Below are 26,950 nucleotides of genomic sequence, written 5' to 3'. Positions count from 1 at the left end.
TTGCAGAAAAAGCAGCATTTCATTGAATCCTAGAGTGGTTTGTGCTGCAAGGGACATCAAAGACCAGCTCGTTCCACTCCCCTGCTATGGGTAGGGACAGCTTTCACTAGACCAGTTTGTTTAGATCCCCATCTAAGACAGCCTTCTAGGTATGGGGCATCCAACCACAGCTTCTCTGGGCAATCCATCCAGTGCCTCACCACCCTCACAGGGAAGAATTTCATCCTAATATCCAAACGAACCCCACTCTCAGTTTCAGATTCGAATCCTCCTACTGCAGACAGAGAAACCCCAGCCACATTTAGTGGCAGCATCAGACACATTTAGTGGCAGCATCAGAGACATTTAGTGGCAGCATCCCTTGGCTCTGGCGCCAGGGGCTCTCACCTGGCTTCCTGCACCCTGCTGTCACTTCCCCTGCAGGTGTAGTTCTGGATGTAAACTCCCTTGGCGCAGTTGATGGTGGAGAAATCCAAGTCACAAACCGCCAGGAAATGCGGCCGCAAGCGCCCGACGGACACTTTGGCAATGTCTGTGAAGGACTGGCTGATGGCACAGCCAAAAACAAAGCAGCCCACTTGCTTGTAGAGAGCTGCCACGTAGGGGTTCTGGATGAAGGAGCGGGACTTCTCCTTCAGGTAGTGGATGCGGTAGAGCTCTCCCGTTATAATCTGTGAGGCAAGCACAACAGAGAGGTCAGAGAGCAGGAAAAACGCTGGGCAAATGTCAGTTCTTTAACTTCCTTTCTGCCTCTGCCAAGGCTGGGATTGAAGCTCTGGAGATGGTATTTTGTATTCAGGCTCAAATGTGTATTATTTCTTATCTATATTACAGTCTTACAAGTCCTGAGTTCTACAGCATTCTACTAACAAGCTACAATGTGGCTAACTATCTTTCTCTACAAGGTCTTTTAGGGCTAAACTATCCAATTAAGAAATGACACCTAGATTGTTTTTACTTTTAACCCAATAACCAATCCCTCATGTCCTGCAATGCGGACTTTTCTGTCCAATTACAACAAAACAACACCCAAACCCTTGAAGAAGGTGAAAAAAGGTGAAGAAGAAGGACCAGCCACCACCCTAAAACCTCCATCTTGCCCCATATATATTGCTATATTCTGAAACCTTAAACTCTTAAGTTTTCCACCCTGTGATATTACACACTCCTATTCAAACTACACACCCGTAATCCCAGTTCTATCGTTCAACTTTAGAAGCCTTCTCCACAGCCTCGGGTCAAATACAGTATTCTCTTGTGGGTCTGTGCCTTTCAGCACAGAAAGTTTAAAATTCTCAGCATCCAGGGGTCCAACAGGTAAAAGCAGGGCTGGGTGTGAATGCAGGGCTGAGACAGCTCTGGGATCTCAAACCAGGAATCTGCTTCTGGAGTGAGGAAGGAGAAGCCATGGCCCAATGTCTCTCCACCCTCCCCCTTGTCCCTCCCTGTGCCTGGCATGTTGTTTATGGAAAAATCCAATAAACAAAACAAGAGAGTAAATTTTGGGTTAGCACATTGGTGTATCTTTACAGAAGTGAAGTAACACCCCACCATAGTGAGAAAAGAAAATTGACATCAACCAGATAAAGGATTAGTGTGTGTTGGGAAGGAGAGCCAGACCCACTACCCTCTTATCAAACTGATTTTGGAGGAAAATAAACCCACATCCTGCTTATCTTCCTCTCTTGAAATCATTAACACAACAAGGAAAGAAACAGAAAGCCCCAAATTTTTTAGATTCCGGCCCAAAACTTGTTGTCAGCAGACCTAATTCAGACCTCTCAAGGCCTCCAAAAAGTCCAGCTATTTTGGGGCATTTCAAGGCGTCTTGCCATCACATGGCAGCAGATTATGTTTTTCTTGTGTCAGGGGTGCTGAGGTTTGACAATATCGCCATAAATCACTGTCAGGGAGCAGAGGATCCAACTTCTGACACTCATGACTCTTAAGAGGCAGGTTAATGAAAATCAGGCTGTGAAATGAAGTCCAAATGTCTCACCTCTCCCAGAGACCCAAAGATTTAAATTGTTCTTCCGTCATGCTACACACCTAAATTTTAAGCTCCAGATTTACAGCTTTAGGATTTCATTTATTACTCTAAATGTTTTTATACCTGAGTAATAAATCGAGGCAGAGCTTATGTGGGTTGTTTTTTTTTTTTTTTTTTCTGGATGCCCCCTTGTCCCTGCGTCTCTGTAGTCACGGGGACTGTGATACGTAAAATTAACTGTCAAGAAAAATGCCTTCATGTTAATCCCTTTCTGGAGCAGCCAGCAATATTCCTCCTGGCGTGGCAGCCTGCCAGCCATAAGCAGGAGACGAGGCTCCCCTGCCTACCTTTTTTAAAAGCTTGGCACAACCTTTGGAAACTAATAAACTGGAAAAGTATGGCAATTAGACTAAGAAGAGTTGAAGCTGTATCATTGTTTGAACTCACTCGTACCCGGGCTTGAAAAAACAAAGGTTGACCTAAGGCAGCTGAAATTGCAGCTAAGCAGACTTTATCAAAGAAAGATACAACTGTAATAACAGAAAATAAATGCCAAGCTAGAGCAGGCTCTGCTACCATGCACAGAAATCCTTTGAGTGGCTGCACCATCATTTGGGGTTTACACGTCACAGCTGAGATTTCCTCTTGGAAATCTGGTAGTGACCAAGGCTTGTTTAGGGAGCTGCATCATTTTAATCCTCACAGTCTCCAAAGACCATGGTTTATCTCCATTTTGAACCACTTTCTAGCACAAGCTGCCAGCCAGGAAATCGACTGGAATGAGGCCTGCAGAAGGAGGTTGTCCTGGATGGACACCAAGGCTCCTGCACGAGTGCAGGTCCACTCCCAAAAGCCTAAATTCACAAGAAGGGGAGCTCTGAGGCTCAAAACTCATGGCTTTCACAGAGGGAAGACCAGACAAATTAAGCATGATATCTGACACTGGGAGGTGTGCCATTACTGCAAACTCACAAACAGATCCACTCAAACCTGAGGCTCTTTGCCTGGGGAAAGGCATGTGACCATTTCAAACAGGGACCAACAAAAGTCTGGGGATTAATATTTTTCTCTCACTGTTGGTGGTCTGGGTAATTGCACACATGTAGCTGATTGTAAACTGGAGCCTTCATTCCCTCACTAAAATGCTGCTGGGTACCCAGGAACCCTCCCCAGTTAGTGAAAGCCATGGATCAACTTAATGAGAAGCTAAAAATTGGGTAAACTTGGTTTTTTGGCAGTGCTGTCCCAGATAAAGCAGGACGGTGAAAAACTAATGCAGCACAGATGTGCACAGACTAGAAGGACATCCTGAAAAGAAAACAAGTTTTAAAGATATCAAGCTCTTCTCATGCCTTGCACTCCTGGCGAGCCATCCACATGGGACATGTGCCATTCCCAGGTGATGGGCACAATTCCCTGGCATGCATATTTAAAAAAGCTGGCCACTAGAGAGAAGACAACATCAAACTTTTCCGTCTGTGAATGCTTTTTGCAGACTTTCAGTTGTCAAGTTCATTATTTTATTGCTATTATAAGGTATCACCAGCAATCCAATTAGCCTGTAATTACTTTTAGAGCTTTTCTAGCCACTTGCTTTTGGTGTAACATTCTCTGTGCTAATCGTATTGCAGCGTATCACCTTCAACTGTAAAACAGCCAGCTAATCCAGGTGTGTCATTTAAATCACCTAGAAAATTAATTTAATTAGGAATTTTTCATAGGCCTTCAAGACCTATCAGGTGTGGGGACACGGTACCACAGCACTGGTACCCCTACAAAGCTCAGGAGTGTCACCTTCCCCTTCCCACCATCTGAGGGACCACCAACATCACATCAACCACGTTCTAGCACGAAGAGCAGTCAGGAGAGAGGTGAGAGTGCACAGCCCAGGGGCACGAGCCTCTCCAGTGTCATCTGCATGGAAATTTGCCTGAAGTCAGTAAATACACAGATATTAAAACCAAATGCATGTCCTCTCCCATCCTGAAGGAAGCAAAGGGCTCGCCTCTGCCGTTTACTTAACGAACTCTCTGGGTGTCCTCAAGCCACTTAAAACATGACCTGGACCTTTTTACCCCAGGCTAGACTGCGTGTGACGCCACGTGAAGCGAGGGCGTGAAATTTTGGCTGCTCCATCCCAAAAGGCAGCTCCCTGGAAGTGCTCATGACCGCTGCCCTGCCTTCCAAAGGCAACCGATGTGAGCGAAAGGAGCGCGCTCAGTGCTCTGTGGATTTGGAAGGAATTCCTATTATGCTACAGTAATTCTGGTATCTGGGTTACATCTGAAAAAGGAGGTCAGGCTGACTTGAATTTTCCATGCAGGCTGCCATAGCAAAGAAATCTGTTGCTTCAGTTCCTCGTTAGCCATTTGTGTCACTCAACAGCAAATAACTGAGCTTTTGAATTTACCTTATTAAGTTACATTTGTTGTGGGCACAGTGAAACCAGGGCAGAAACATCCAATTCTTTGGGGATTTTCATTCTCTTTTAATTGACCTGCTATTTCGTGGTAGAGAGTTGATGGATCACACAGGCAGCTGATTATGTTTCCAGTTTCTGTTCCAACTCCTGTATTTGCCACTGCCTCATTAGGGATCAGAAGCACAGTCTGCATGGAGCTGGCGTGCCGATAGCTCCGTCAGTAATGCGAAAATGAGAGGCTTTTTCATTTCATTTTTATGGCTTTTCCACACTCAGGGGTCATTCACCTGCAGGGTGAAATTCTGCTGTGTTTATAGAATTGGGGGCCTGGCACCTTTTGGGCTTGTTTTGGGGAAGGAGGTGGCAGAGGGACAGGGCAATTTTGGGGACCTGCTTTGCTGAGTGTGTGCATGTCAGGGAATGATGGAGAGATGAGGAAATGATGGAGATATTTACATCACACAAGGCTGAGGACGGGGTATTACCAAAGCAGACTCTGTGACATCCTAAAATATCTATTGCCCATGACATTCCATGAAAGCAAAGGTGAAAGGAGAACAAGTGCTCCTGACCTCTCCACCTCCATCCCTCCCAGCTGGAGCAAGAGGAAGGTGGCACTTCTGGGAAACCACCTGAGCTGTTCTGGCAGCAGGTGAGAAGGAAAATGTAGGTACTTTTCATAGGGGAATTTCATCTGAGCTGAAAGTGTTTAAGCAACAACCGGGAGACATCTCTTGTCTTCTGCCCCAGACCAGGCACACGTGGGCATCAGGAGGCTCAAGGTTTTTTTGGGCTGAGTTCAGCTTTTTGGCTGACAAATAAAGCTCTTGCCATGCAATCATTTCCTCACATAGCTCTAGAAAAACTGGCAGAAGGAAAATGAAGAGGCATTGGGAAGGTGGGACATTAACTACATTTTACAGGGAGGACTCTGGGAATATGCTCCCCATGGAAGGTTTTAATTGTCTTTTAAAACCGGCTGTAATATGCAATCTCTTAAAAACCTAATACTAACCTGTTAAATTTTCCAGGCACTGGCTAGCTGAAAAGATATATCCTTTCTTTGTTTTTTAAACCTTATAAAATAGTCAAATACCATGAGTTATTTGAATAGGGACAAACCATGCCAAGTCTTTACTGACACTCGACTGTTTTTGCCTCTTACTCTGAACTCCTACTGGAGGGTGGAAAAGTTCTTGTGAAGCTCACAGACTTGCCCAAACAGCTTTGGGCCTGTTTACAGCCTTCAAGAGTAATCTCATTCCTCTCATTACAAGCTTTCATTTGTAAATGTTTGCAACTCCACGCTTACAAAAGTCAAACAGTCACAATGGCACAGAGGAGAGGTGCACCCGGTAGATACCTGCATTAGCAGGACAAAGAGGTGCCAAAAAACCCCCCTCAGGACAGAGGAGGAGGTTCTGGAGGTGGGACTTACGGCGAGGATGGCGATGAGGATGCCCGCAGCACACAGCACCGCGTCGTTGATGGTTTCCACGTTCTTCTGCGGGTACCTGATGCTGTCGTCGTCGCAGTAGAAGCCCCTCTGGTAGGGTTGGATTGTGCTTGTCTCGATGATGAGGAAGGGCAACCCGGCTACAAAGAAGGGGAGACAAGAACCAAACCCATCAGCAATGCAGGCAAAAACAAGCAGCTCACAAAAAAGCCCCAAGATTCAACTACAAGACCCCTTGCAAACCACGCATCACCATTCCTGGTGCTTTTCTTTCCATATCGCTATCTTTCCAAAGAGAATAGCATTGGGATTTGTTTTTCCAAGCTGGTCTTGCAGGGAAAAAGCATCTCCTGTGTTATGGTTATCAGATGTCTGCGCAGCCTGGTTCCAGTTAAGCCCTGTGAGCTGCAAATATTAACTTACAGGAACAGACCCCTGGAGCAATCCCTCTGCAAAAGGCCATGAAAACCAATCTGGCACTTTTCTCCGGGGAGGGCCCGATGCTCCTCCGAGCGCGCCGAGCAGAGCAGCCCGGAGCTGTGCAAACAAACACGGCAGGATCGAGTATCCGCAGGGCTTCTCCCCTACCCGGCCAGCTACTCTCCATCCCCATCACTTCCCTGCCTTTGAAGCCTTCCTTGGCTCACTCCTCTTTGTATTTACAGGGTGTATTGACAGTTTTCTGTGAGTGTTTGTACCTACTAATGCACCAACCATGTGCTTTGGGCAGCTGTGGGACACCCATCCAAGGTGTCCAGAGTAAGGACCAGAGCATCCACAAAAGCCGATGAACTCCCATCAGAGCCATTAGATCACAATAAAGCCACGTGAAATCTGGGGTTTAAATACTATCTGAAGTACTTAAATAACCCTCTGAGCAGGATTCCTGTGTCTGTAAAGCTTGGCTGGATCTTTGCACCAGTCAGGGAGCAGATCTGCTCAAGACCATGGGTCAGGACACACAGTATGGGGGGCACACCTGGGAATTGTTACATCCGTAACTCCATTTTTTTTCAGGTTTTTCAGACAAATACAGCACTGCCTCAACAACACCTAGAAGGGTGTTTCCCAACCACAGTGTCACCTTGGGCAGGGCACCCTCCTTCCCTTTGCCTCAGTTTCCCCATCCATCTTTGCTGTTAAGCCCATCATCGAGAGGAGCACTACGTCCCCACAAAACCAAGCCCCAAATTCTCTGAAACCCATGTTCAGAGTAAATCACAAGCCACAAGGTACAGGAAAACCTCCTCCCACTTGCAGAGCGAAACCCAGGTAAGGGGAAAAACAAATGCACAGTGGTTCTAGCTGTCCTTGGGCCAAGACAACAGGTCTCACACCCAGATCCTACAGAAGGCATTAGGGAATACTTGCCGACCACTAACTTGCTTAAGTATCTGTGGGTTTGTTTACACAGCTAGCAGTCAAAGACATCAGAGGGTTTTTCCTTCTAAAACGAATAAAAATAATAAATAAAAAATGAAGCGCTGTTGCGTCTGACCCAAAGCTGCCCACAGCACATTTGCAGTGAACACCATCTGCTAGATGTGATTAGCAAGGGCACCGTGCATGTTGTTCAGAAGTGCCACCAAAATAATGTTCCCCGTGTTCTCCACATGAACCACTCTCTGGATTTCACTTTGCGCAATCCACTTTGGCTGCTTTTCCTATATGTTAATGGGTTAGCCTAAGCCAGGATTACTACAGGGTTTTGTCAGTCTTAAGAAAAAACTCCATCGCCTGTGAGCAGGGACAACACATACTGAAGTGAAATTTTCAGGTACTCAGTAGTGGTCTAGGCCACTGCTCAGGCCCCCTTTCTGATCCTCTGAAAAACTCTGAAAATGGGTTAATTGCAAGTTCTGGGCCCCAAGTTGCTTGGCAAGGCAGGACAGTTTCCACCACATGTGTGAACCAGCGAGGAACAGCTCCAGAACCTCCCGCCCGGCTCAGATTTGGTAAATAAAACTGGACATCTCGTGTGAATCCAGCTGATCTTCATTCCACGATTTAACCGTTTTGATGCCCAGCCAGCTTGGCCCCAGAAGCCTGCCCGTGATGCCAGCAATCCCGTTTTAATGGGCCACTTAAAAAAATCCTTAAGTTTCCCGGTGAGGAATGGCAGAGGAGAAGCGCTAAGGTCGCCGGGCGCGATCCGGTTTCGTGCGCGCGCGGAGCGGCGGCACAGGGTTGAACTCGGGGAGTAGACACACCACGGTTACGTGGCTCATTGTTATTCCTCCAGTTCCTCTTGCTAATGGCTTTCACATGACAGGTCTGTAAAACACATGCTCCCACAGACAATAAAATACATCTGAAAGCTAAAACCGGCCCTAAAAAAAAAAAAAAAAAGAAATTTAAAAAAATACATTAAAAAAAAAAAAAAAAGAGAGACGATAGATTTGCTATATATTCTGTGAACCCAGGAATAATAAAGATTTGTTTCTCCTTCATTCATTGAGCAGCATGGGGTAGTATTTCCGTGTTTCAATTATATGTACACTTGCCACAGCTATAATAAGAGCATAAGTGACCTATATGGGACACATTTTCATAAAGCACATAGGCATAGCTTGGAAAATCCAATGGGTTTGTTTTCTCTCCTACTAACTTGTGGTTTAGTGGGATATTGCCAATCAAGTCTTGATATTTTTCCAGCAAAACACTAACCTCAGATTCCCTTTTTTTTCTTTTTCCCTTCCCTCCCCTTTTTTTTTACATGAGAAACATAAACACACTCCCTATAACTGAGTGAATATTACTTAGAAGACATAACATGCCTTTGATTTTGAGGGCTGGGTGAGAGGCTGCTTTTTCACCCAAGGAATGGAAGACCCCAGCCCATGGCAAACAATAAATTATGCTCAAGATGGCTCTTCCTCCATGAGGTTATTTCTTGGAGGATGGGTTGTCTGAAGGACTAGGTCACCACCCACACTTTTTTTTGCCAAGGGGGCTCCAGCACAGAGAAACTTGTAGTGGCGCCAAAAGGCTGGCAGAGCATGGGCTTTGCAGAAAAAACACTAGAGAGGGAAGTCTGGAAGAAGACAGAAAATTAAACACAGGGAGAAATGCCTTTGGGATGCCTCAAACAAAACACCACAGAGACATTATTCACACTAGGAGATCTGCCCGAGGCAAAAGGATCCAAAAGTGGGGCTTACAGCCCACACACCTTGGAAATGGAAATCAAACAGAGTAGGGTTGTGCTGTGAGGATGGAACATCTGTCCTCATCTCCTCTCCTGCCCCAGTCTGCCTCTCTGAGTCAGCATTTTAACAGGCAATTCAGAGTGTGCATCCCTGGCTGCAGATCTACGGATTCAGCAGCTGAACCCCATAAAGGTGTTAAATCTTTGACCTCCACCATTTCCCATCCCTACACACGGTACCAAACTATTGAGGATACAAGAGGTTCACTTCAGGAAACAGTGGCTTGCACTGAAGTGAATGACAGATGTACAGGGCAGGCAAAAAAATTACACTGATTTTGGGGATGTTGACTTTTCTCCAAAAATGCCACTATCTGGTCATTCTGTCTGTGGGTACAACTCACCTACATGTGCAGACCAACTGCAAAATCTTTAGGAATGCTGCAGAAGGGCCTCACATCCTCCATAATATCGGTATTTCCATGCTGAGAAATGACAGAGAAGCCTGTGGACCATGTCCTAAAGCATGGACACAACACTGGCACATCCAAAGGGAGCTGTGCAACCAGAGCAGGGCTGCTATCCCCATCTCATGGGAAACTAAAGCATAAAACAAAGGGATTTGCTTCTTCCAATGAAATAAAGGTGAATGATGCTGAAATTACCTTCTGACCTGTAACATCTTTCACAAAGTGAAGGAAAGTTTCTTTTCCTTGTACAACGGGGATTTTTTGCTTTAACAACAGAACAAGGAAATCCCAACCACAAGCTTTTATCCAGCTCTGCTGTAAGAGATCAAACATGGCTCCAAACCATAACAGAATTCTCTCGGGGACTGATCTTGCCCCATCCAAACAGGCTCAGCCCTGCTTCGAGTGGCATGGAGCAGGTGTGGACACTAAGGAATTGTGTGAGGCACTGCGGGATGCTGTGGGGCTGGACATTGAAAAATAATGTTGCTTTTGTTGGGAGGAAGTCCAAGTGACTTGGTGACCTCTAACTGCTGGTGTCCTGTGCTAAGGTATTTCAGAGCAGGGTTTAAATTTATTTGTCTTTCCATTTAATAAAGCCAATCGAGTTTGGAAGTCTAGCACCAAGGAAAAAAATATTCCTTTCTTTGGTCAGCACCTTTATGAAGAGGCAGTTAATAGGCAATAATCCTGGGAAGGCTGACATCCTGAAAGCTAAAACCCCAGCACCAAGCCTAAACAAAACCCCCGTGTACTCTCTGACCAGCTTGAAATGTGCATAAAAATCAAAGGCAGGAGAAAAAAGGGCTCTGTGTTGGGTACAGCACTTTGAATCTCAGAGTCTTTGAAAAATTAACACTTGTGCAGATTTAATAGGGGAAAAAAAAAATTTAAAAAGGGGATAAGCTTTCATTGGCCACTCATCAAAAAGTGGAAGCAGCGTAAGGCAAGAGGTATTTGTACAGTGACCCACCCAGGCCACTCTCATCTTCCCAGCCCAACCTTCACCTTTGCACCAAATTAAGCACCATCACCACCTTTTCCTTTTTAGTCGTCTTGTTTTGATGGATTTTAGGGTTTTTTTCCCATTAAATCTTTGTTCTTTAATGCTGCAGGTCAGTGGGATGTTGCTGGCTATCTCAACAAAGCAACAGTAATTTCTAACAAGTACTCCATGATGCATTTGCCTGCCACTATCCAGGCCCTGGGTGTTCTTAGGGTTTCACTAGATTAGACATCTACCTAAATAAGTGAAAAAGACCATTAATTAATTTGGCAGGGCTGAGTGGGGTATCTAATTCCTTACTCAAGTCACACTGTAAATATTTGGGTACCTACAACAGACAGGCTCTCTATTTGAAGTACTTAGTGGCTGATCTTGGGTACATATAAACCTTATTTGGTTTACAATATTTGTACATATTTAAAGATGCATATAAACTAGATTAGCCTATGGTAGGCTTTTATTAGGGCTTTAAAAGTTGGCTTCCCAAAACTTTCAGAGAAGAACTGCAGCACTGCAAGGCCAGCCTTGGCAACTGCTGCAAGAGCGAGCAGCTCTTGAAGCCAACTTACACTGTACATGTATAAATATATATATAAATGCATAAATAAAAGTTAATAACCCAAGGAATATAAGTATTTCCACAATTCTGTCGTATCAGGCATGTGCTGTCAATCAAAACAGAAGCCAGCTCTGCACCAGCACTGGGTGTATCTGAAGGAATGGGAGGAGTGTGGTCAGCTGAAAAAATAATCTCAAGGGACCAGATCTGCAGCCCAGTATCAGCCAAAATAAGGATCCTACTGCAGACTGGATCAAGATATTAAATTCAGATTTTCAAAGGTCTTCAAAGGATCAGTGATGTGCCTCCATCCCAATGTTTTTTTGACTGAATCTGGATATTTGAGGGACACATATTCACTAGGACAAGGAGACAACTGGGCTAACCATCAGCTCTGCTATTTTACTACTTGCGCAGTCTTAAATGTTCTTCACCTTGATTCCAGCAGTCCAGCAGACTGATCTGTGCATCTGCCTGTATTTTGGAAACACGTCTAATATCTTTGTTTGCAAAACAGATTCCCATTCAGCTCGATTACAGTTCCACTACTCTCAGCTGACACATGAGGAGGGAAAATTCTCCACACAAACAAAGCCTAGACTTTATGGTAAAACAGGTACCTGCTTTAGAGTACTAAAGCACCTATAAACAAGATCAGTATATATATTGCATTTTTGTGATTTGACCTGTTTGGAAAAGTTATTGGGCACAATGGGTTGGTTTCCACCAAAAAAAAACAAAAACAAAAACAAAAACAAAAACAAAAAAAAAACCCAAAACACAAATTAAAAAACCAAAGCCACATTAAAAATTAGTTAATTTTCTACTTGCTGTAGGTTTGTTCATGTAACTCCCATGAACATTTGCCCCATCTATATTAATTTGTCTAGGATCCTTCCTATGAAGAGAGTGACGTTTTTGTTGTCCATTTTACTATTTTTACTTTTCAGCTAAATCATAGGAACTTCAAAGCAAACCTCACCATTTTAGGTCCACCAGATGCTACAGATTCCAAAAGACTTCCTAGTGGCAGACAAAGGTTCATTTTGACTCAGGTGATATTTTCTGTGTTCTTACTTTTTTGGGGTTCGTTTCTTTGTTTTTAGTAAGAACTGGATAATCAGGAACACTGGGCAAAACATCTTCTCATGCCTGTTAGTGCAATAGCGAACAAGAAGAAAGCAAAAAAATATTTATTTTCTATGTGGACAACCACATAACACTGATGACCCCAGGCTGCAGAGGTATTTGAGAAGTGCCTTTAAAAGGAACCAGAGGTGGTGTCAGAAGTGACAGGTGTCTCTACCTGCTGCCCAAACCCATCCTTGGAAATGTTCAAGGCCAGGTTGGATGGGACTTTGAGCAACCTGGTCTTGTGGAAAGTGTCCCTGTCCATGAAAAAGACAAACTTTAAGGTCCCTTCCAACTCAAATCACTCCATGATCCCATGATACTCATCCTTTGTGGTTAATATCCCCCCTGTGCAACCTGGACCATATTTATTAACCCAGACATCCTGGGAGAATATAATTATAAAATGGTTCTTGGTCACAGATGCTTTAAGCCAAATGCCAAATTATCCTCTTGCACTGCAAATTCCTCTGGATTTGAAACCAAGAGTAGAAATACTTCCTCATGTGGCTGGAGCACAGTGTGCCAGCCTCACGCTCCAAGAGCTCCAGATGAACAGGAACGCTGCCATTGTTTTTTTCTAGGAGAAAAAGTGCTTTTAGAGAGTAGCTGTCACATATTTTCAAAGATAAGGACCACATACAGAGGAAGAAAGAGAAGGGAATTCTACAAAGAGTGTTAAATTGATCTTCATGGGAGTTTGGCGTGAGCTGATGCAATAAAAGAGCTTTATATTAAAGTGCATATTTATTTTCAATACCTCAGAATGCATTAATAAGAACAAAAGGTCTTATCCAAGCCACAATATGTAGGTCCTTAAAAAATTCTGCATTTGTGGAGTAAAACAGATTTAAACCAGACTGGCCAACCAGCAAATTTGGACAGGGTGAATATAAAAGACATTACCAACAGAAATCCAGAGCCAGCTCCAGACAAACATGATGGAAACAGCAAATTTGGAGAGGGGGAATATAAAAGACATTACCAAGAGGAATTCAGAGCCAGCTCCAGCCAAACTTGATGGAAACAAAGCCATCATTTCCCATTGTCTACAGCAAGGGATAAAATGCAACACCCATGAAAACCTCAAAGTGTCAACACCTTTTGAGGCACCTCTGCACATCCATGTGCTTTGAAAGTCTCACAGATATGACAAGCCTCACCTAGGATGACCCAGCTTGAAGAGAGGGGAAAAATTAAAAAAAAATAAAGATGTGCCTGTGAACTCTGAAATGGTGAAGGCCAACAGCTTGTGTGAAAAACACACTGTGCTGACTATGATGTTTTCAATGACAAATGGAGCGAGCAGGGTTTGCTCTGCTGGTCAGCGGGGTTTGGAATGAGCCTCTCACCACCACTCCTCTGGGCTCTGCCTTCGAGGAAGGGCTCGGGCCACTGCCCAGCCCCAGCAACACTCAACACCCCCTTTCTTTTGGGGGGAATCTAAGAGATTTCTGACAAAGTGGTGGCTGAGCAAAGCAGTTGCTCCCCTTAGTCCCTGTCATCCCACTGGCTGGGTGAACACTAACATTTCCCCATATAATCACAACTCTCTTCTGCTCATATAGCATCACAGAATGATAGAAAAGATTGGGTTGAAGGAACCTTAGAAATCACCTCGTTGCAACTCATGCACAGGGATGTCACCCACTAGATCAGGTTGCTCAGGGTCCTATCCAACCAATTCATCACCCTCTACTCAAAAGGACAATTTTGTGAGCTGTAGGTGCTGTTTTAATGCATAAAATAGCAAGCAAAAATTCCTTAGCTCAGCTTCTTGCCCCCAAACACCCCAAAACAGAAACCCTGGCTCCTCCTCTTTGCACAGACACTCCAAACCATAACAAGAACAGGTAGACATATAAAACTGTGGCCAATGTAATGCAGCCAACAAAAGCGTATTATTTTTAACTCAGTGAAGACACAAACCATATGAAGCAAAAATAAAGCCAGTTAACCTAGGCAACATTACATCTCTTAAATAAAAATTCATCAAACTTCATCACTGAACTTCCTAAACATCTTCCTGAGCACCATGGCCAGGCGGTGCCACTGTAATTAAGCACGTTTTTGGGAGCAGCTGCCCCTGTGCAGGAGGCAGCAGAGCCCCTGGCCATAGCCCTGAGCCTGCCACCAGTAGCTTTTTGACCCAGTTCTGTCAATGTACCTATTGTAAATGCAAAATCCTTCTTCGGATTTGAAGCAGCAGCCACCTGCACAAATAAGGCTGGGTTATAACTCTGTAACCCAATACAAGCACTGGAAGCTTAAAAAGTTTGTATTCCAAAAAGCACTTCTGACCTCTTCCTTAAAAGTTCACTAATCACTTTTAATTCATAATTTATTTCCTCTTAATATACTTGCTTTATGTAATGCTCCCCTTTCTGCCCCCCCCCTTCCTCTCCTCCTTTCTTTTTTCTGGAAGTTCCCCAGGAGAAAATGGTATTACACAACTCCCTTGATTAACTGGAAATGAAGCTTTTCCCCCTCGGTAGTCGCGATTTGGTAGAGTTTCCAGGACATAAAGCACGGCCCAGAGTGCTGAAAGGCAGAGAGACGTGGGTGGAAGTGATCCAAAGGCCCTTAAAGTGATGGGGGTTGATCTTGGTGGTCCCCAGAGCAGAGCTCTGAAAGGCTTTGCCTATTTATCAATGGGTTAAAAAAGTGTAATATTACCATTTTTCTTGTTCCTCTGTATTTTGACTGCACAGAGTGACATCCTAATGTATAGCAATACATGATATATCTGAAATTGTGCTGGTAATGTTAAAAAAATAAATAAAAACCATGCTCCTAATTAAAATAGCTTTGTATTACAGGGAAAGGAGACTTTGCAGGGGAAGAGAAGGTATGGCATCTGCTGCCTTGTCCACGCTGACACCTCCCTGCCCACAGAAGTTTTGATGGAAAGCAGCTGGGAATGGGGTATTTTGGAGGCAAGACATCACCTGCAATGACAGAGGTGTCCACCCCATGCTGCACACAAGGATTTACCTACCCTGGCCCATCTGCCCCTGCATGAGACCCTGTGAATTATCTGTGTCCGTAAAAGCCAAACAGAGTTTTCTGGGGGCAGCATGGCTCCTTGCTGCACACTGTCTCGGACATCTGGGTGCTTTTATCCCTCTAAGAAACTGAAAATTCTGCAAATCCAGTGCAACAGTAGCACTGAAAACTTCACCACCGTGTTCTGCAAGCACAGGGCCAGGCAGGGTGGGCACAGCCACCTTGTCAGCCCAGCCCCTTTCCCATGCACCTGCCCGTAACAGCTGCATTTTGCAGCCAGGTGACATCCCACAGCCCTGTTTCTTTAAGGGACAGGATGAACTGGGCCACATCCGAATGGCACGGGCAAGGGCCAAGGCTCTATTCACACTGACTCGAGGGACACAACATGTACCATGCCTTTTAAAACCAAAAAATGGACAACTCCCAATTTCCATTTCCAGCCTCCTGCAACAATGCTGTGCCCTGCTGTCAAGGAACGTGTGAATAAATTGAGGAAAGAAGGTTAAAGAAGCCCAAGGGAATAGGAGTCCCTTTTTCTTTATTGCAGTTAATTTTGACAAAGGCTCTTCTGTTTCCTCTCCTCCCCCCTTTTTTTTTTATTTGGAAGGGCTTCGTGCCAAGCTGCATTATTCCTCTTCACCATGGTACTGCCATGAAACCCGCCTGGTATGTTTGCCTGAAAATCGCAGGTTTTCATGGAAATTGTTTTTATCTCAACAACTACTTCCTTTGTCACCTCAGACATGAAAAGAGGAGGAGAAGGGCTCGGGCTCAAATCCCATCCCAGCAACAAAACATCCACGAAAAAGCACCACGACCTTCCAAACCCAGCCCCATGAAAACCTGCCCTCCCAACAGGGCAGAAACCCTCCAAAAACCCTTTTTACCACCTCACTCAGAACACCAGTGCAACTGCAAACCCATGAGAGATGCTGTGCACAGCCTCAGTTTGAAACGAGGCTTGGGAAAAAAAAAAAGCATCCCATTGGTGGGATTGTTTTGAAGTATTTTTTAAGTGGAAATAGTTTTTTTTCTTCCAGCCCATCGTGGCAACCAGAGCCCTCTGGCTCCTGTCAGCAAGGCAGGAGCTCCTCAGGGGTGTCCTCTATTTCCAGCCTATTTACTGCTCTGTTGAGAAAGGAGCCTATAGATGCTCCAGTTCTCAGATTTGGGACTTTGGAGGGACTGGGTTATTCAACAAACCAACCCTTTCTAAACACTGTCAAAGGAGTGATTTGATGCCTTTCAGTGCTTACCATACAAAACACTGAAAGACCAGCGGACTTCAAAAGCCGCAGGAGCGGAGCTGGAGTTTGGCAGGAGTTCATTAGCTGCCTGTGTCCTTCTGTGTGTGGCTTGTAATTACATGCAGACCCGGTGCCAAATCCTCATCTACTGAGGGGTACCAATTAACGTGCTGCTGGATGATTCACAGGTAGCTAACGTCGAGATTTATACACCCGGCGTGCCAAATAGCCCATGCGTTTTTATTATTAATTTTATTATTATTATTACTTTAAGCTGGCCTCTTTTTCCCTCTTTCCAAGTTATCATACAAAAACAAGGTTTTGGCAGTAAAATTGGGATTGTCCAGCCTGTTCCCAGGGCCACACACTGGTGGGCCTGATCCTGCTGACACTGTGTACCACATCTGCAGGGAAATGCACATCTCTTGGAGCATGGGCCAAAGGCTTGCAAGTTAAGCCACCTACTGTGTCTTCCCTTTGCAAAAAGTAGAGATTTTCTGCTCCAAGGAGAAAAAGTATAACACTGAGGCACCCTTTGCACTCTGTACTTGGCTTTCCTGCTGCTTGTACCCTCTTACTCCTACAGGTAGCAAAACAGTAACAGCAGAAGCTTCAAGAGCAGCTGGGGCAGCTGAGCAAGCAGGTAACTAAAAGTGATAATTTACTTTTTGAAGGGGAAATGTACACAAAACTGCATCTCCTGTAGGAAAACATAACAGTTGTTAGTTTTTCTGACAAAAGATAATAATAAAAAAAAAAACAACCACAACAAAAAAGAGCCTTTCTTCTCTTACTTGAAATCTGCATCCCTTTGCCTGTCTTACTGGAGATCTGCATCCCTTTGCAGCCAGCTGGCTCCCCATGCAGCCCTTGGCAATTAAAACCTTGAGAAGTCACAAACAACAGCATGGAAGTGAGCCTTTTGTTTTCCTGTTTTGTCATTCCTGTCTTGTGTTTGATCCCAAGATTTCTCAGGCCAGAGGGAAACCGTGGGCCCAGCGGAGCATCTTGGCACTGGCTGGGCACAGGTCTCCAAGCTCACTGGTTTGCCACTGCTGATGGTTTTCCCATGGGGAGCATGGAGACCCAGGCCTCATCTCCTTCTGCTTGACTTTCTGTTTTCCAAAAAACACTGCTCCTCAGCCCTGGGGGATAACAACTCCAGGAGGGCTGCAAGTATAACCCAATGCTCACACTGCTTTATCCTTCTCTAATAAACCTTTCACTGCGTTTGACATGATACAGGTCTTGTCCAGCCATGAAAGCTTTCCTGCTTATCAGGAGAATTTTTAATCAACCAGCAGGGAAAACATGGCCTGACATTTTATTGCTTCCTTGTGCTTTGCTTTTAGATGTTTCGGTTTCTTCCAGCTTGTACTCTTGCTAATCTCTTTAGCCAGGGATCAGTGGAAAGCCTCAAGTTTTCCATGCCCAGCAGCTTCCCCCAGATCACTTGGAGTCAGGGCAGGCAGAGGAGCATGGGGACAGTGGGGGGTTTATGGTGGGATGGAGAAGAAGGCACCAAGATCTCGATTCACTGCAGGTTCTGGAACAGGGTTTTGTCCCGGCCACAATTACAAAACAACAAACAACGTCTGTGGGGAAGGGTCATAAGAAGTTCAGCTTTCCTCTATTAAAACCATCTGGTGCCTATAAAAAACCCCAACTGGTTGGTTGGGATGGTTGGTAGCACCTCCTCCCCGCTCACCTCTTCCTGGCACCTCACGGGAACGTGGTGGCACCAGAGGTGTCACAGTGAGGGACAGGGCTGCCATGGGAACAGGGGCCTGGCAGACACCCCCTCCACTTTGCATCCCTCCTGCTGCAAAGAAGGAGCCCCAGCATCCACCTCATTTCACTTCTTATCTGAGCCAGAACTTCTTTACGAGGTGCCTGTCCCCTCAGGAACGCCAGCTCCTAACAGAGTGCCCTCAGTGAGAGGGCTGAGCTTTCTGAGCAAAATAAAACATCCCTGTGAGGCCTGCGTGGGACCCTGCAAGGGGTTTCTCCAGGTCACAGTCACCAAAGGGTCCCCCTCCAGCATCAACAGCGAGAGGCACCGCCAAACCTGCAGGGGATGGGAACCTTTATTAAAAGAAAAAACAACAACAACAACAAAAAAACCTAAACCTCTCCTTTGTTTCCAACAGAAATAAAAGAAAGGGGGGTGAAACAAAAAAAAAAAAGGAAAAGAAAGGAGAGGAGAGCTTAGAGCCAGCTCCCCAGCCTGTAACACAAAACCAGGCTGTGCTGGGAAACCTTACACCACGCGGCATCCAGCTCATGTACTCCTGCTCCGCTCGCCGCCTCCCGGATGCTTCCCCAAGCCCAAACTGCCCTTGAGAGAAGCCAAGCCTCAGCCTCGGCTGAAAAGCCTCTTTGTTTGGATTCCCTTTCCAAATCAGCGTATCCTGAGATTGAACTCCCTTCCACCCCTCTGCAGGGCTTTTTAATGTTGGGATGCCTTTGGCAGCAGCCAGCTCTGCCAGCAGGTTTGCGGTCCCAGCGCTCAGCCCGCCGAGCCGGGCACCCTCAGCACGAGGAACTTTCTCCACGATGAAGGAGAGAAAGGCAGGGAACAAGAAAGTATTGCAGAATTACTTCAAAAGATCCTTTAATCATGGATGGTGAACAGAGGAGCTGAGTTCTCCTTAATTAAACAATAGCTTTAATCAGCCTTCAATAGCTGGCATTACTCAGAGGGTGGTGAGGCCCTGGCTCAGGTTGCCCAGGGAAGCTGTGGCTGCCCCATCCCTGGAAGTGTCCAAGGCCAGGTTGGACAGGGCTTGGAGCAACCTGGGATAGTGGAAGGTGTCCCTGCCCATGGCAGGGGGTTGGAACAAGGTGAGTTTTAAGGTCCCTTCCCACCCAGACCTTTCCATTGTGTGACATTAAGGCACAGCAGTGAGCTGACCATTTTGTCTTTCTTAAATTGGCACAACTGAAAGGAAACCAAACCAGACAAGGCATCAAAGAAACCCAGGCATGAGGTCTGGACCATGCACACATCACCAAGAGGGTCTGACTCCAAGTACTGCTGTGAGCTTTCCATGCAACCCCAAGGCCATCGCTCTCTGAGGCCTTCAAGACAGACCACAGGTCTCACTGTACACAGAAATAAAACGCATTTTCTTGCACTGCCCACTCTGTCTGCAAGCTCAGGGCACAACTCTGCTACATCCACACAGCCCCTGACAGGCAACCAGGGTCTCCTATGTCCCTTGGGACTTGCAAACGCCCCAAAATCCTGCATTCCCACAAAAGGCAGGGATGTGGTGCTCCCAGGGCAGGACCTCTGCTCTAGCACCGACCCAGCTGAGACCCACAAACAGCACCAAGGTGGTAATTTCACCCCTCAGAGAAAATGCAGCAGGTCTTTCAGCAAGGGAGTGTTAATGAGAATATCAGCCTGATACCTCACCCTGACACTAAAGGGAAAATCCTCTTCTCCAAAACCAGCCTCAGGCCCAGGAATTAAAGCAATTTCACGGGGGAAGAAGTTTTTCACTTGCAGGCAGTTTTAATTTACCCCAGTGTTGCATCTTTCCCTGTGAAAGCAAAACCCTGAGATTTAAGCAGGTGGATTTTCAGGCTCTGGACCCAATACCCACTTGTGGCAGAAAACTTCAGCAAGAGCAAAAGCTAAGTACCTGTTGTTATATCCACACTCCTGATGTATCCCAAACACTATCCCACTTGTCTGGCAATTTCAAACATGCTGCATGCCTAGATTCTGCAGTGGCTCTGAGAGTTTTACACACAGGAAAACTTCTTTGTGCCCATGGTGATTTATTAAAACAGGCTTTCTCCAAAATGCTATCTGGCTTTTCCATGGGTTTTGCATTTGACAAAGATTCATACCAGCTCAGTCAGAAAAAGAAATGCCACAAAACTTCTCCTTTAAGGAAAAAAAAAAAAAAAAAACCCAAACTACCCAACCCTCACAGCCCAATGCTTTAGAAATGCTTCCACATGCTAATCAGCCTCCTATTCAGTTCCAGACTGAATAGGACTCCAACAATGACAAAGAAATACGCTGAACCTATCCCACATTTCATCCCCTTCACTCAAAATGTTGCTGTTACCTTGGTTTTCAGCCGCTTTGTGGGAGCTGCAGCAGAATGACAGCTGCATGCTAAAGCTGCAGGGATGGTCAAGAAACCAGGAGGGCTGGATGAAAAAATATTTGGCTCAGATTATGTGGGAAAAAAAATGGGATTATTTGAGGGGATAGTAACTGATGGTGCAAATTTTTATGAAAGTTAGTAAGAAAAAAAAAAAAAAAAAGGCAAAAAAATCCCTCTGAGTCCTCTACGAAAAGCACAGCCTCTTGTGGTCAGGCAGCAAAGGGAACTTTCTCTCAGCCTGGCAAGTATGAGGAGGATAAAAGCCCCTCCAAGCCCTTCCCTTTGAGAATCATCCGTTTTTGTAATGTGTTATCAACTGGCAGATGCCTTAGTGCAGCTTTTCCTCCACATCCTTAACCTGAGAAACTCCAGCTCTTATTCTGGGAAAGGACAAGCCAGCTCCTGCTGCAGTGGGTGAATCCAAGGTTGTTTCCCCTTTCTGCAGAACATAGAAGCACCAGAACAGAGGCACCTGGGTAAGTTTTCACAGGAATTCGGGTGGGAAGCTCCAGGACAGGTGCACACATGTCCCAGGGACACACTTCAGCCCAAGTCCTGGCAGTCACGGACTCCTTCAGTCACCGAGGATCTGATTTCAAGACACTTTGGGAGGCCTGGCAGGACTGGCAGAAGCACTGAAGTTTGCAGCTCCAACGGGGAGTTCAGGAAGGAATCAGAGGTGCCTCAGCAGCTCTGAAAGCCCCACTGGGCACCTGGGTGCCTCTGTACTGCAAACACTGCCTTCAAAGTGTGCCCTCGCCGGGCTCCAGCGCCTGCCCACGCGCCGAGGTGATGCTGCTCCTTCTGCTCCCTGTCTCCCCAGATTAGAAACTCCCAGAGGCACAAACCTCCCGTGACGTGCCCGGGCAGGACCAAGGGCAGCACAGCCTGGCACAGGGATCCTCGGCCCAGCACTTGAATTTTCAGGGAGAAGCAGCTCCCCAAAAAGCAAGGGCCATCTGATCAGTGATCAAAGAGCCGCTCCAGAAACCTGCTAACACCAAACTGATTCACAGCTATCGACTTCAAAGGAGCTTTGCTGCCTGCCATCAGCTCGCCAGCCATCCAAAATAACTCCCTGAGCATCACTCAGAACACAAATGCACCCAGTGGTTACTGACCAGACCTGCTTATCAGCATTTCACCACGCTGTTTGAGACTTTCCCTTTGGAAACTAGCACTTTAAAGGGTGGTGGGCCTTGCAGAAAAGCCTTGGAAGCCCTCAAAATGCTTGGGATGTGGGACTGGTTGCCACGGCCGCTGTGCTGCTACAAAGACCAGAGCAAAGACCTCGCCGTCAGCTGGCTGGGAACGATAACCAGGGCTGGGCTGGCTGCTCCCTCCAGGCTTAAAGGGAAGCCCATCACACCACCCCCCCCAAAAAAGTCATAAATGACCTGCTGAGTGTCAAGGAGACAGGAAGCCCAGACCCCATTTGGCACACTGGCTTTCAAATTCAATGGCTGGGCACTTGGAGGATGTGATGAGGTCTCAGCTTCATATTAATGCTCAATTAACAGAAATGTAATTAATATCTGCATGCAGCGCCTGCATGGTCAGACACAGGAGCACTGCTGGCTGGCCAAAAATGGCAGTAATCTCTTATGATTTTACAGGTGAAAGTACCTAATTTCTTCTTTTGTGCAGCACCATACTGACACTGCTGGGAGGCAGAAGCTCTCTGAAGGAGTATCATTTCTTTTAGGAGGGATGGCTGCCCAAAACACCTCACCAGTAACTTTCACTTCTTCTCTTTAAACCCATGGAAGGAAGAACCATGCTGTTCTCAGCTCCAGCAGCCAGAAAAGATGATGAGGCTCCAAGAGGTGCAGTCTGACATCTGCAAGCTCCCGAAGCAGTGAAGGACAGCTCGGTCCCACAGCCACCTTTGGTGTTCAGGGCAAGGTGTGGGTGAACCCAGCAATGCCAACTGCTCCAGCCTCAATTTGCTGTGTTTTCCAAGCATCACAGGCTATGCCCACTGGTGTGTTTTATCAGAAAACCCGGAGGCCCCTCCCAAGCTCCTCAGTGCCATGACCGACACACCTTCACATCTTTCTGGGCAAGGGGTGCAAAACTATTGGAAAGTAGTAGAGGATATCTGAGCAGTCTCCACTGACTCCGTGTCACCAGCACTGTCAGACCAGCTGCAGCTCCATCTGGGCTCTGGCTGGCAGCCCCAGCCTGGCCCTGAAAGAGGGCACCATGTGCTCAGAGAAGACAAGGTCGTGCATGGATGCAATCCTGTTCCAGGGCTGGAACAGGAACACACAGCTCAAAGAGCACAGGCATTTTCAGAGCATCACAAGCTCTGGAGTTAAATTACATGTTCTGCTTGTAACTTGACTTGATGCAGAGTCTGTTTTCAACCCTCTGTCTCCAAAACATCCAACACATGTGAAAAACAAGCCCACTTACGTGACTGACTCCCAAGGATGGAGTTCCATTGGAATTTCTGGTACTTCCAAACCTGCCCCGACAAAGCTAATTTTCAAACTCATTCATGCATTCTCTTGGTAACAAACTTATGCTTAAGGCTTGCTTTCAAACTGTTTGCATCAAAATCCAAATGAAGACACTTCAAATTCCCTGGTTTTCGTGGCATTCTGCTTCCTCAGGTCAAACTGGAGGAGCAGCTTCTGCTGATCACAATCCCACTGTTGCAACTGAGCCCTTGCGTGCAGCTAAGAAGCAAGAAGGGATTCTCCAGTTTCCCAACAGTTGCTCCAACACATCCCTGGCCACAGACACCTGATCCACACAAAGGAACTTTCCACCTGCTCTAAAACTGTGGAGCAGGTAGCGTCCCTCCAAGGTGGATGTCATGGGAGAGAGTGAAACGGAGATGGGGTGGCTTTGAAAGGGATGCAAGTGCCCTTCTGGGCAAGGGGGCCACTGATCCATGAAGAGATGTGACACACAAGGCACTCTCCTCCCAGCTTTTGGCAAAACCCACCCAGCTGAGGTATCTGGAAAGGCAGATGGAAGGTTGGCCGCAGGCTGGGCCTCCAGACATGCTGGCAATGGGGGGGAGCACAGAAGAGTGTTCAGAAAACTGACTTCAGACTTTTATAATTACAGGATAAGCACTGGATTACTTTAATTCACCTCTTTCATTGAGGTTTTATCATTCTCATTTCTGAGCCTTTTTGTTTGTTTGTTTGAAATATGAAACCTGACCGATCGGAAGAGCTGAACAAGGCCCTAAGACAGAACAAAAAGGAAGAAATGTGTAAAAAGAATATATATATATGTGTGTATGACAGCACTCATACAAAACCCCAACTGGCGGGGGGGAAAGCCACATCCTGGGAGGGGGTTTCCCTGCTTCCTTCCCTGCTGGGACACAGCCCCTTGGGATGCCAGGGAAGCTGCTGTTCCCAGCTCTGGCTGTGTGAACGCTGGGATAGGAGGGTTTGAAGGCTGCTGCCTTTCCCCACGCTGCCTTCAACAGGCAGGCCCTTGTTCCAGGCACAGGCAGGCCCGGAGACCACAACGGTCCCTTCTGGATTACTATGGATGAAGTGGGAGCATTGTATGAAGGGAACGGGGAGGATGGAGCCTGCTCCGCCAGAGCAGAGCTGGGGCTTTGCCTCCCCCTCTTTGAAGGCATTTCAGGCAGAGATGGGGCCACACAAACACCCTGCCTATCTCACATGCTGAACAGGGGCCCTGGTTTGCCAGAGGTTCCCCAGCTGTGGTATGCAAACCATTCTTGGGTGGTACACGGAGCACACGCATCTGGAGAGACACCACCAGCCTGTATCCAGACAAACAGAGTCAGACCAAAGCGGCCTAGGAAAGGCATGCATATTAAATTGAGATTTAAAGGGTATAAAAATAATCCGTTTGATCTGGGAGTGATGTTTATATTATTTTCTGTGCTCACTACAAACAGACAATTAAAAAAATGTCATCTGCTGTAATTGTGATTCCCATCTCCTGCCTGTCTCAGCAGCAGGTACACAGGATTCAAAGCACTCCTGGCCATGAAGCAGTTGCATGCAATTCTGCTTTTCCTGGAGACACATCTTCAGGCTGGCCAAGTTCCACCAGCTCAGGAAAGCCAACAGATTTATACCCCTGAGGACTCGGTCTGCCATAGGTACAGCATTTCCTTGTTCTGCAATTAACACCTCAAGTATAATTGTCACTAATAATCTCTTTTTGATAGGTCGGTTGTCTTTTTTTTTGTTTGTTTGTTTGTTTTCACAAAGCAAATGCAGAAAAAGTGGATTTCAAACACCTCCAATATATTTCTCTCGCCTTTACTTCCTGTCATCTTTGGCTCCTTTGGTCTTTGAAGGGAGTCACAACAGATGGGTATCACACTTTAGGTGCTGACTGCTGGTTCAACAAGAAGCTTTTCCAGGCTCAAAAAAAGAGCTCCTTTACTCCCAAGTTATGGCAGAGTCCAACTGCACAGCAACCTCATGCCAAGGCGCCACTTCTGCCAACCTGCCTTTGCCAGAGCACCTCCAGAGCAGCCATCCGTGGCCAGGAGCTCGCTGCCACCAGGAGATCCTACAGGTTATGGAGAGATACATAAACACGAACGACCAAACCCCACCTAGGGATGCTCAAAACACGATGACGACTCTCCACCCACACAGCTTCTCCCGTGTGGTGTGGGCTCGGTCCTCCCCGACACGGAGGAGACACAGCGTGGAGAAGGCAACACCGAGGGGTTGGGACTGCCCAGCTGGTTTGGCACAGTCAGGTCTTGCTGTCCCTTGCTGGAAACAAGAAATGGTTGGCTCAAGGTCTTCTTCAGGTGCACAGAAAGATGTCACCCACGCGACAAGTGAGTGCTGCGCAACGGGGCAGTCCTAAAAATAAAAACAACAGCCCCAACCCAAACAAAGTAAAGGTGCTTAACTCAACACATCCAGCTTTACACCATCCAAATAACTCTAACCTCACCCCTCATCTCCAATTCCTCCCACTCCTTACATTAAATGACAATCCCAGGCCTGTTTGCACCAATTTTCGTGATGAGGCGACGGGGCCCCTGGCAGAGCTCAAATCCTTTTTGCTTCTGAGAGCTGGAGGACTACACAACTTTCTACACAGAAGAGGGAAGTCAAGAGTAATCTAAACTGTTAGCCCAAATTATAAGATTATATACCCACTTACATAAACATGTCAAGGTCCAGCTAACATAAACATTTACTTTGAAAGTTCATTTTAGCATCAAGCTCGCTACAGGAGATGCCAAATTTGTGAGAAAGCTGCAGAGATATTAAGGTTGTAAGAGGTCTATCCATCTGTTGCTTCAAAAAACCTTCCCAAGGCAGTAAAACTTGTGCTGCACAGATTAACTGGGATTGACAGAAGAGAGAAAATTAAATTAGAGGCAGAAAAGAAGAAGGGCAGTAAATTATGTGCAGTTTACATCCCACCAGCCTGAAACATATGCTCCCATAAACCCAATTTCCACAAGCCTCAGAAGCAGGTAAGCCAGATGAAATCCTTCTATTTTATGGCACAAGCAGGACTTTTTGGAAGCTGTTTTACCTGCACAAGCTGCACAAATACAAGCTACTGAAGACCCTCATCTGCCCTATCACCCTTGCTGACACAGCCTTCCCCTCTTCCGAGATTAAACGCTTGACTTAGCACCCGTCAGCAGAGCACAGGTGGCTGCTCAGAGCTTGCTGAACACCAGGAGTCCCTGCCAAGGGAAAACAGCAGGTCTGAGAGGAGTAAATTTAACCCTAGATGCTACATCTGTGGGGCCAGGCTCCAAAACATCCCACCTCCAGGGTCAGGGCAGGAGGCTTTTCTCCACCTGGCCACATCTCCTGCATCAGGAGGAGGTTTGGTGGCTGTTGCAGGACAAAACCCCACGGCACCAGAGAAAGCTTCCCCGGAGATCTGGCCCAGCCAGGGTCACCCCAGTCGCCCCAAAATAACAGCTTCAAGCTCCAGGTACGAGGTGCAGTAAACTCCTGGCAGAGGGATGGGCTGAGGATGATCAGATGAAGGTCCACCCATCACGCCTCTTGTTTTGCTGCTCAGAGAGTTCCGCACTGCTCTATGAAGTAAAGACACCGACCAGCTCAGCAGGGGGAACTTCAGACCTGCCCAGACCCCCTCCATCACATTTTCAGATGTTTTACAGCGATCAGGAGACAGGGACAGGACAGCGGGGACTCTTCCACACCACCAAGCTCGCCTGTGGCCTTAACAATTTCAGGAAGCATCTTCCAATCCTCTAAACAGAGCCCTCCCAAGAGGAGGAAGCAGATGGAGAAAGTTATTTTCCCCTCTTGCATGACTGCTTTAATAAATGCACACTCAGTTCTTTTCTGCCTTTTTTTACTGAGTTAAGCACGGGCATGGAATTTCTGGGAAGTTCACAGTGTCGGCGATCAAACCTCTT

At 46.4% G+C, this 26,950-nt stretch overlaps 1 protein-coding gene across 1 annotated transcript in view; it reads right to left on the bottom strand.

Moving 5' to 3' along the window:
* PLPP3 (phospholipid phosphatase 3) overlaps window positions 1-26,950 on the bottom strand; it is a 44,421-nt gene that overhangs the window by 13,915 nt on the left and 3,556 nt on the right. The window contains exons 2-3 of the mRNA XM_053950941.1: window positions 5,851-6,008; window positions 388-671 (exon numbers count right to left, since the gene is read on the bottom strand). Coding sequence (XP_053806916.1) covers window positions 388-671; window positions 5,851-6,008 — 442 coding nt within the window. The remainder of the gene's footprint in view (window positions 1-387; window positions 672-5,850; window positions 6,009-26,950) is intronic.

The sequence above is a fragment of the Vidua chalybeata genome, chromosome 9, assembly GCF_026979565.1.
Source record: "Vidua chalybeata isolate OUT-0048 chromosome 9, bVidCha1 merged haplotype, whole genome shotgun sequence".
Lineage (NCBI taxonomy): Eukaryota > Metazoa > Chordata > Aves > Passeriformes > Viduidae > Vidua > Vidua chalybeata.
The sequence above is the reverse complement of the archived record's forward strand: the minus strand, read 5'-3'. Positions and strand labels throughout refer to the sequence as shown.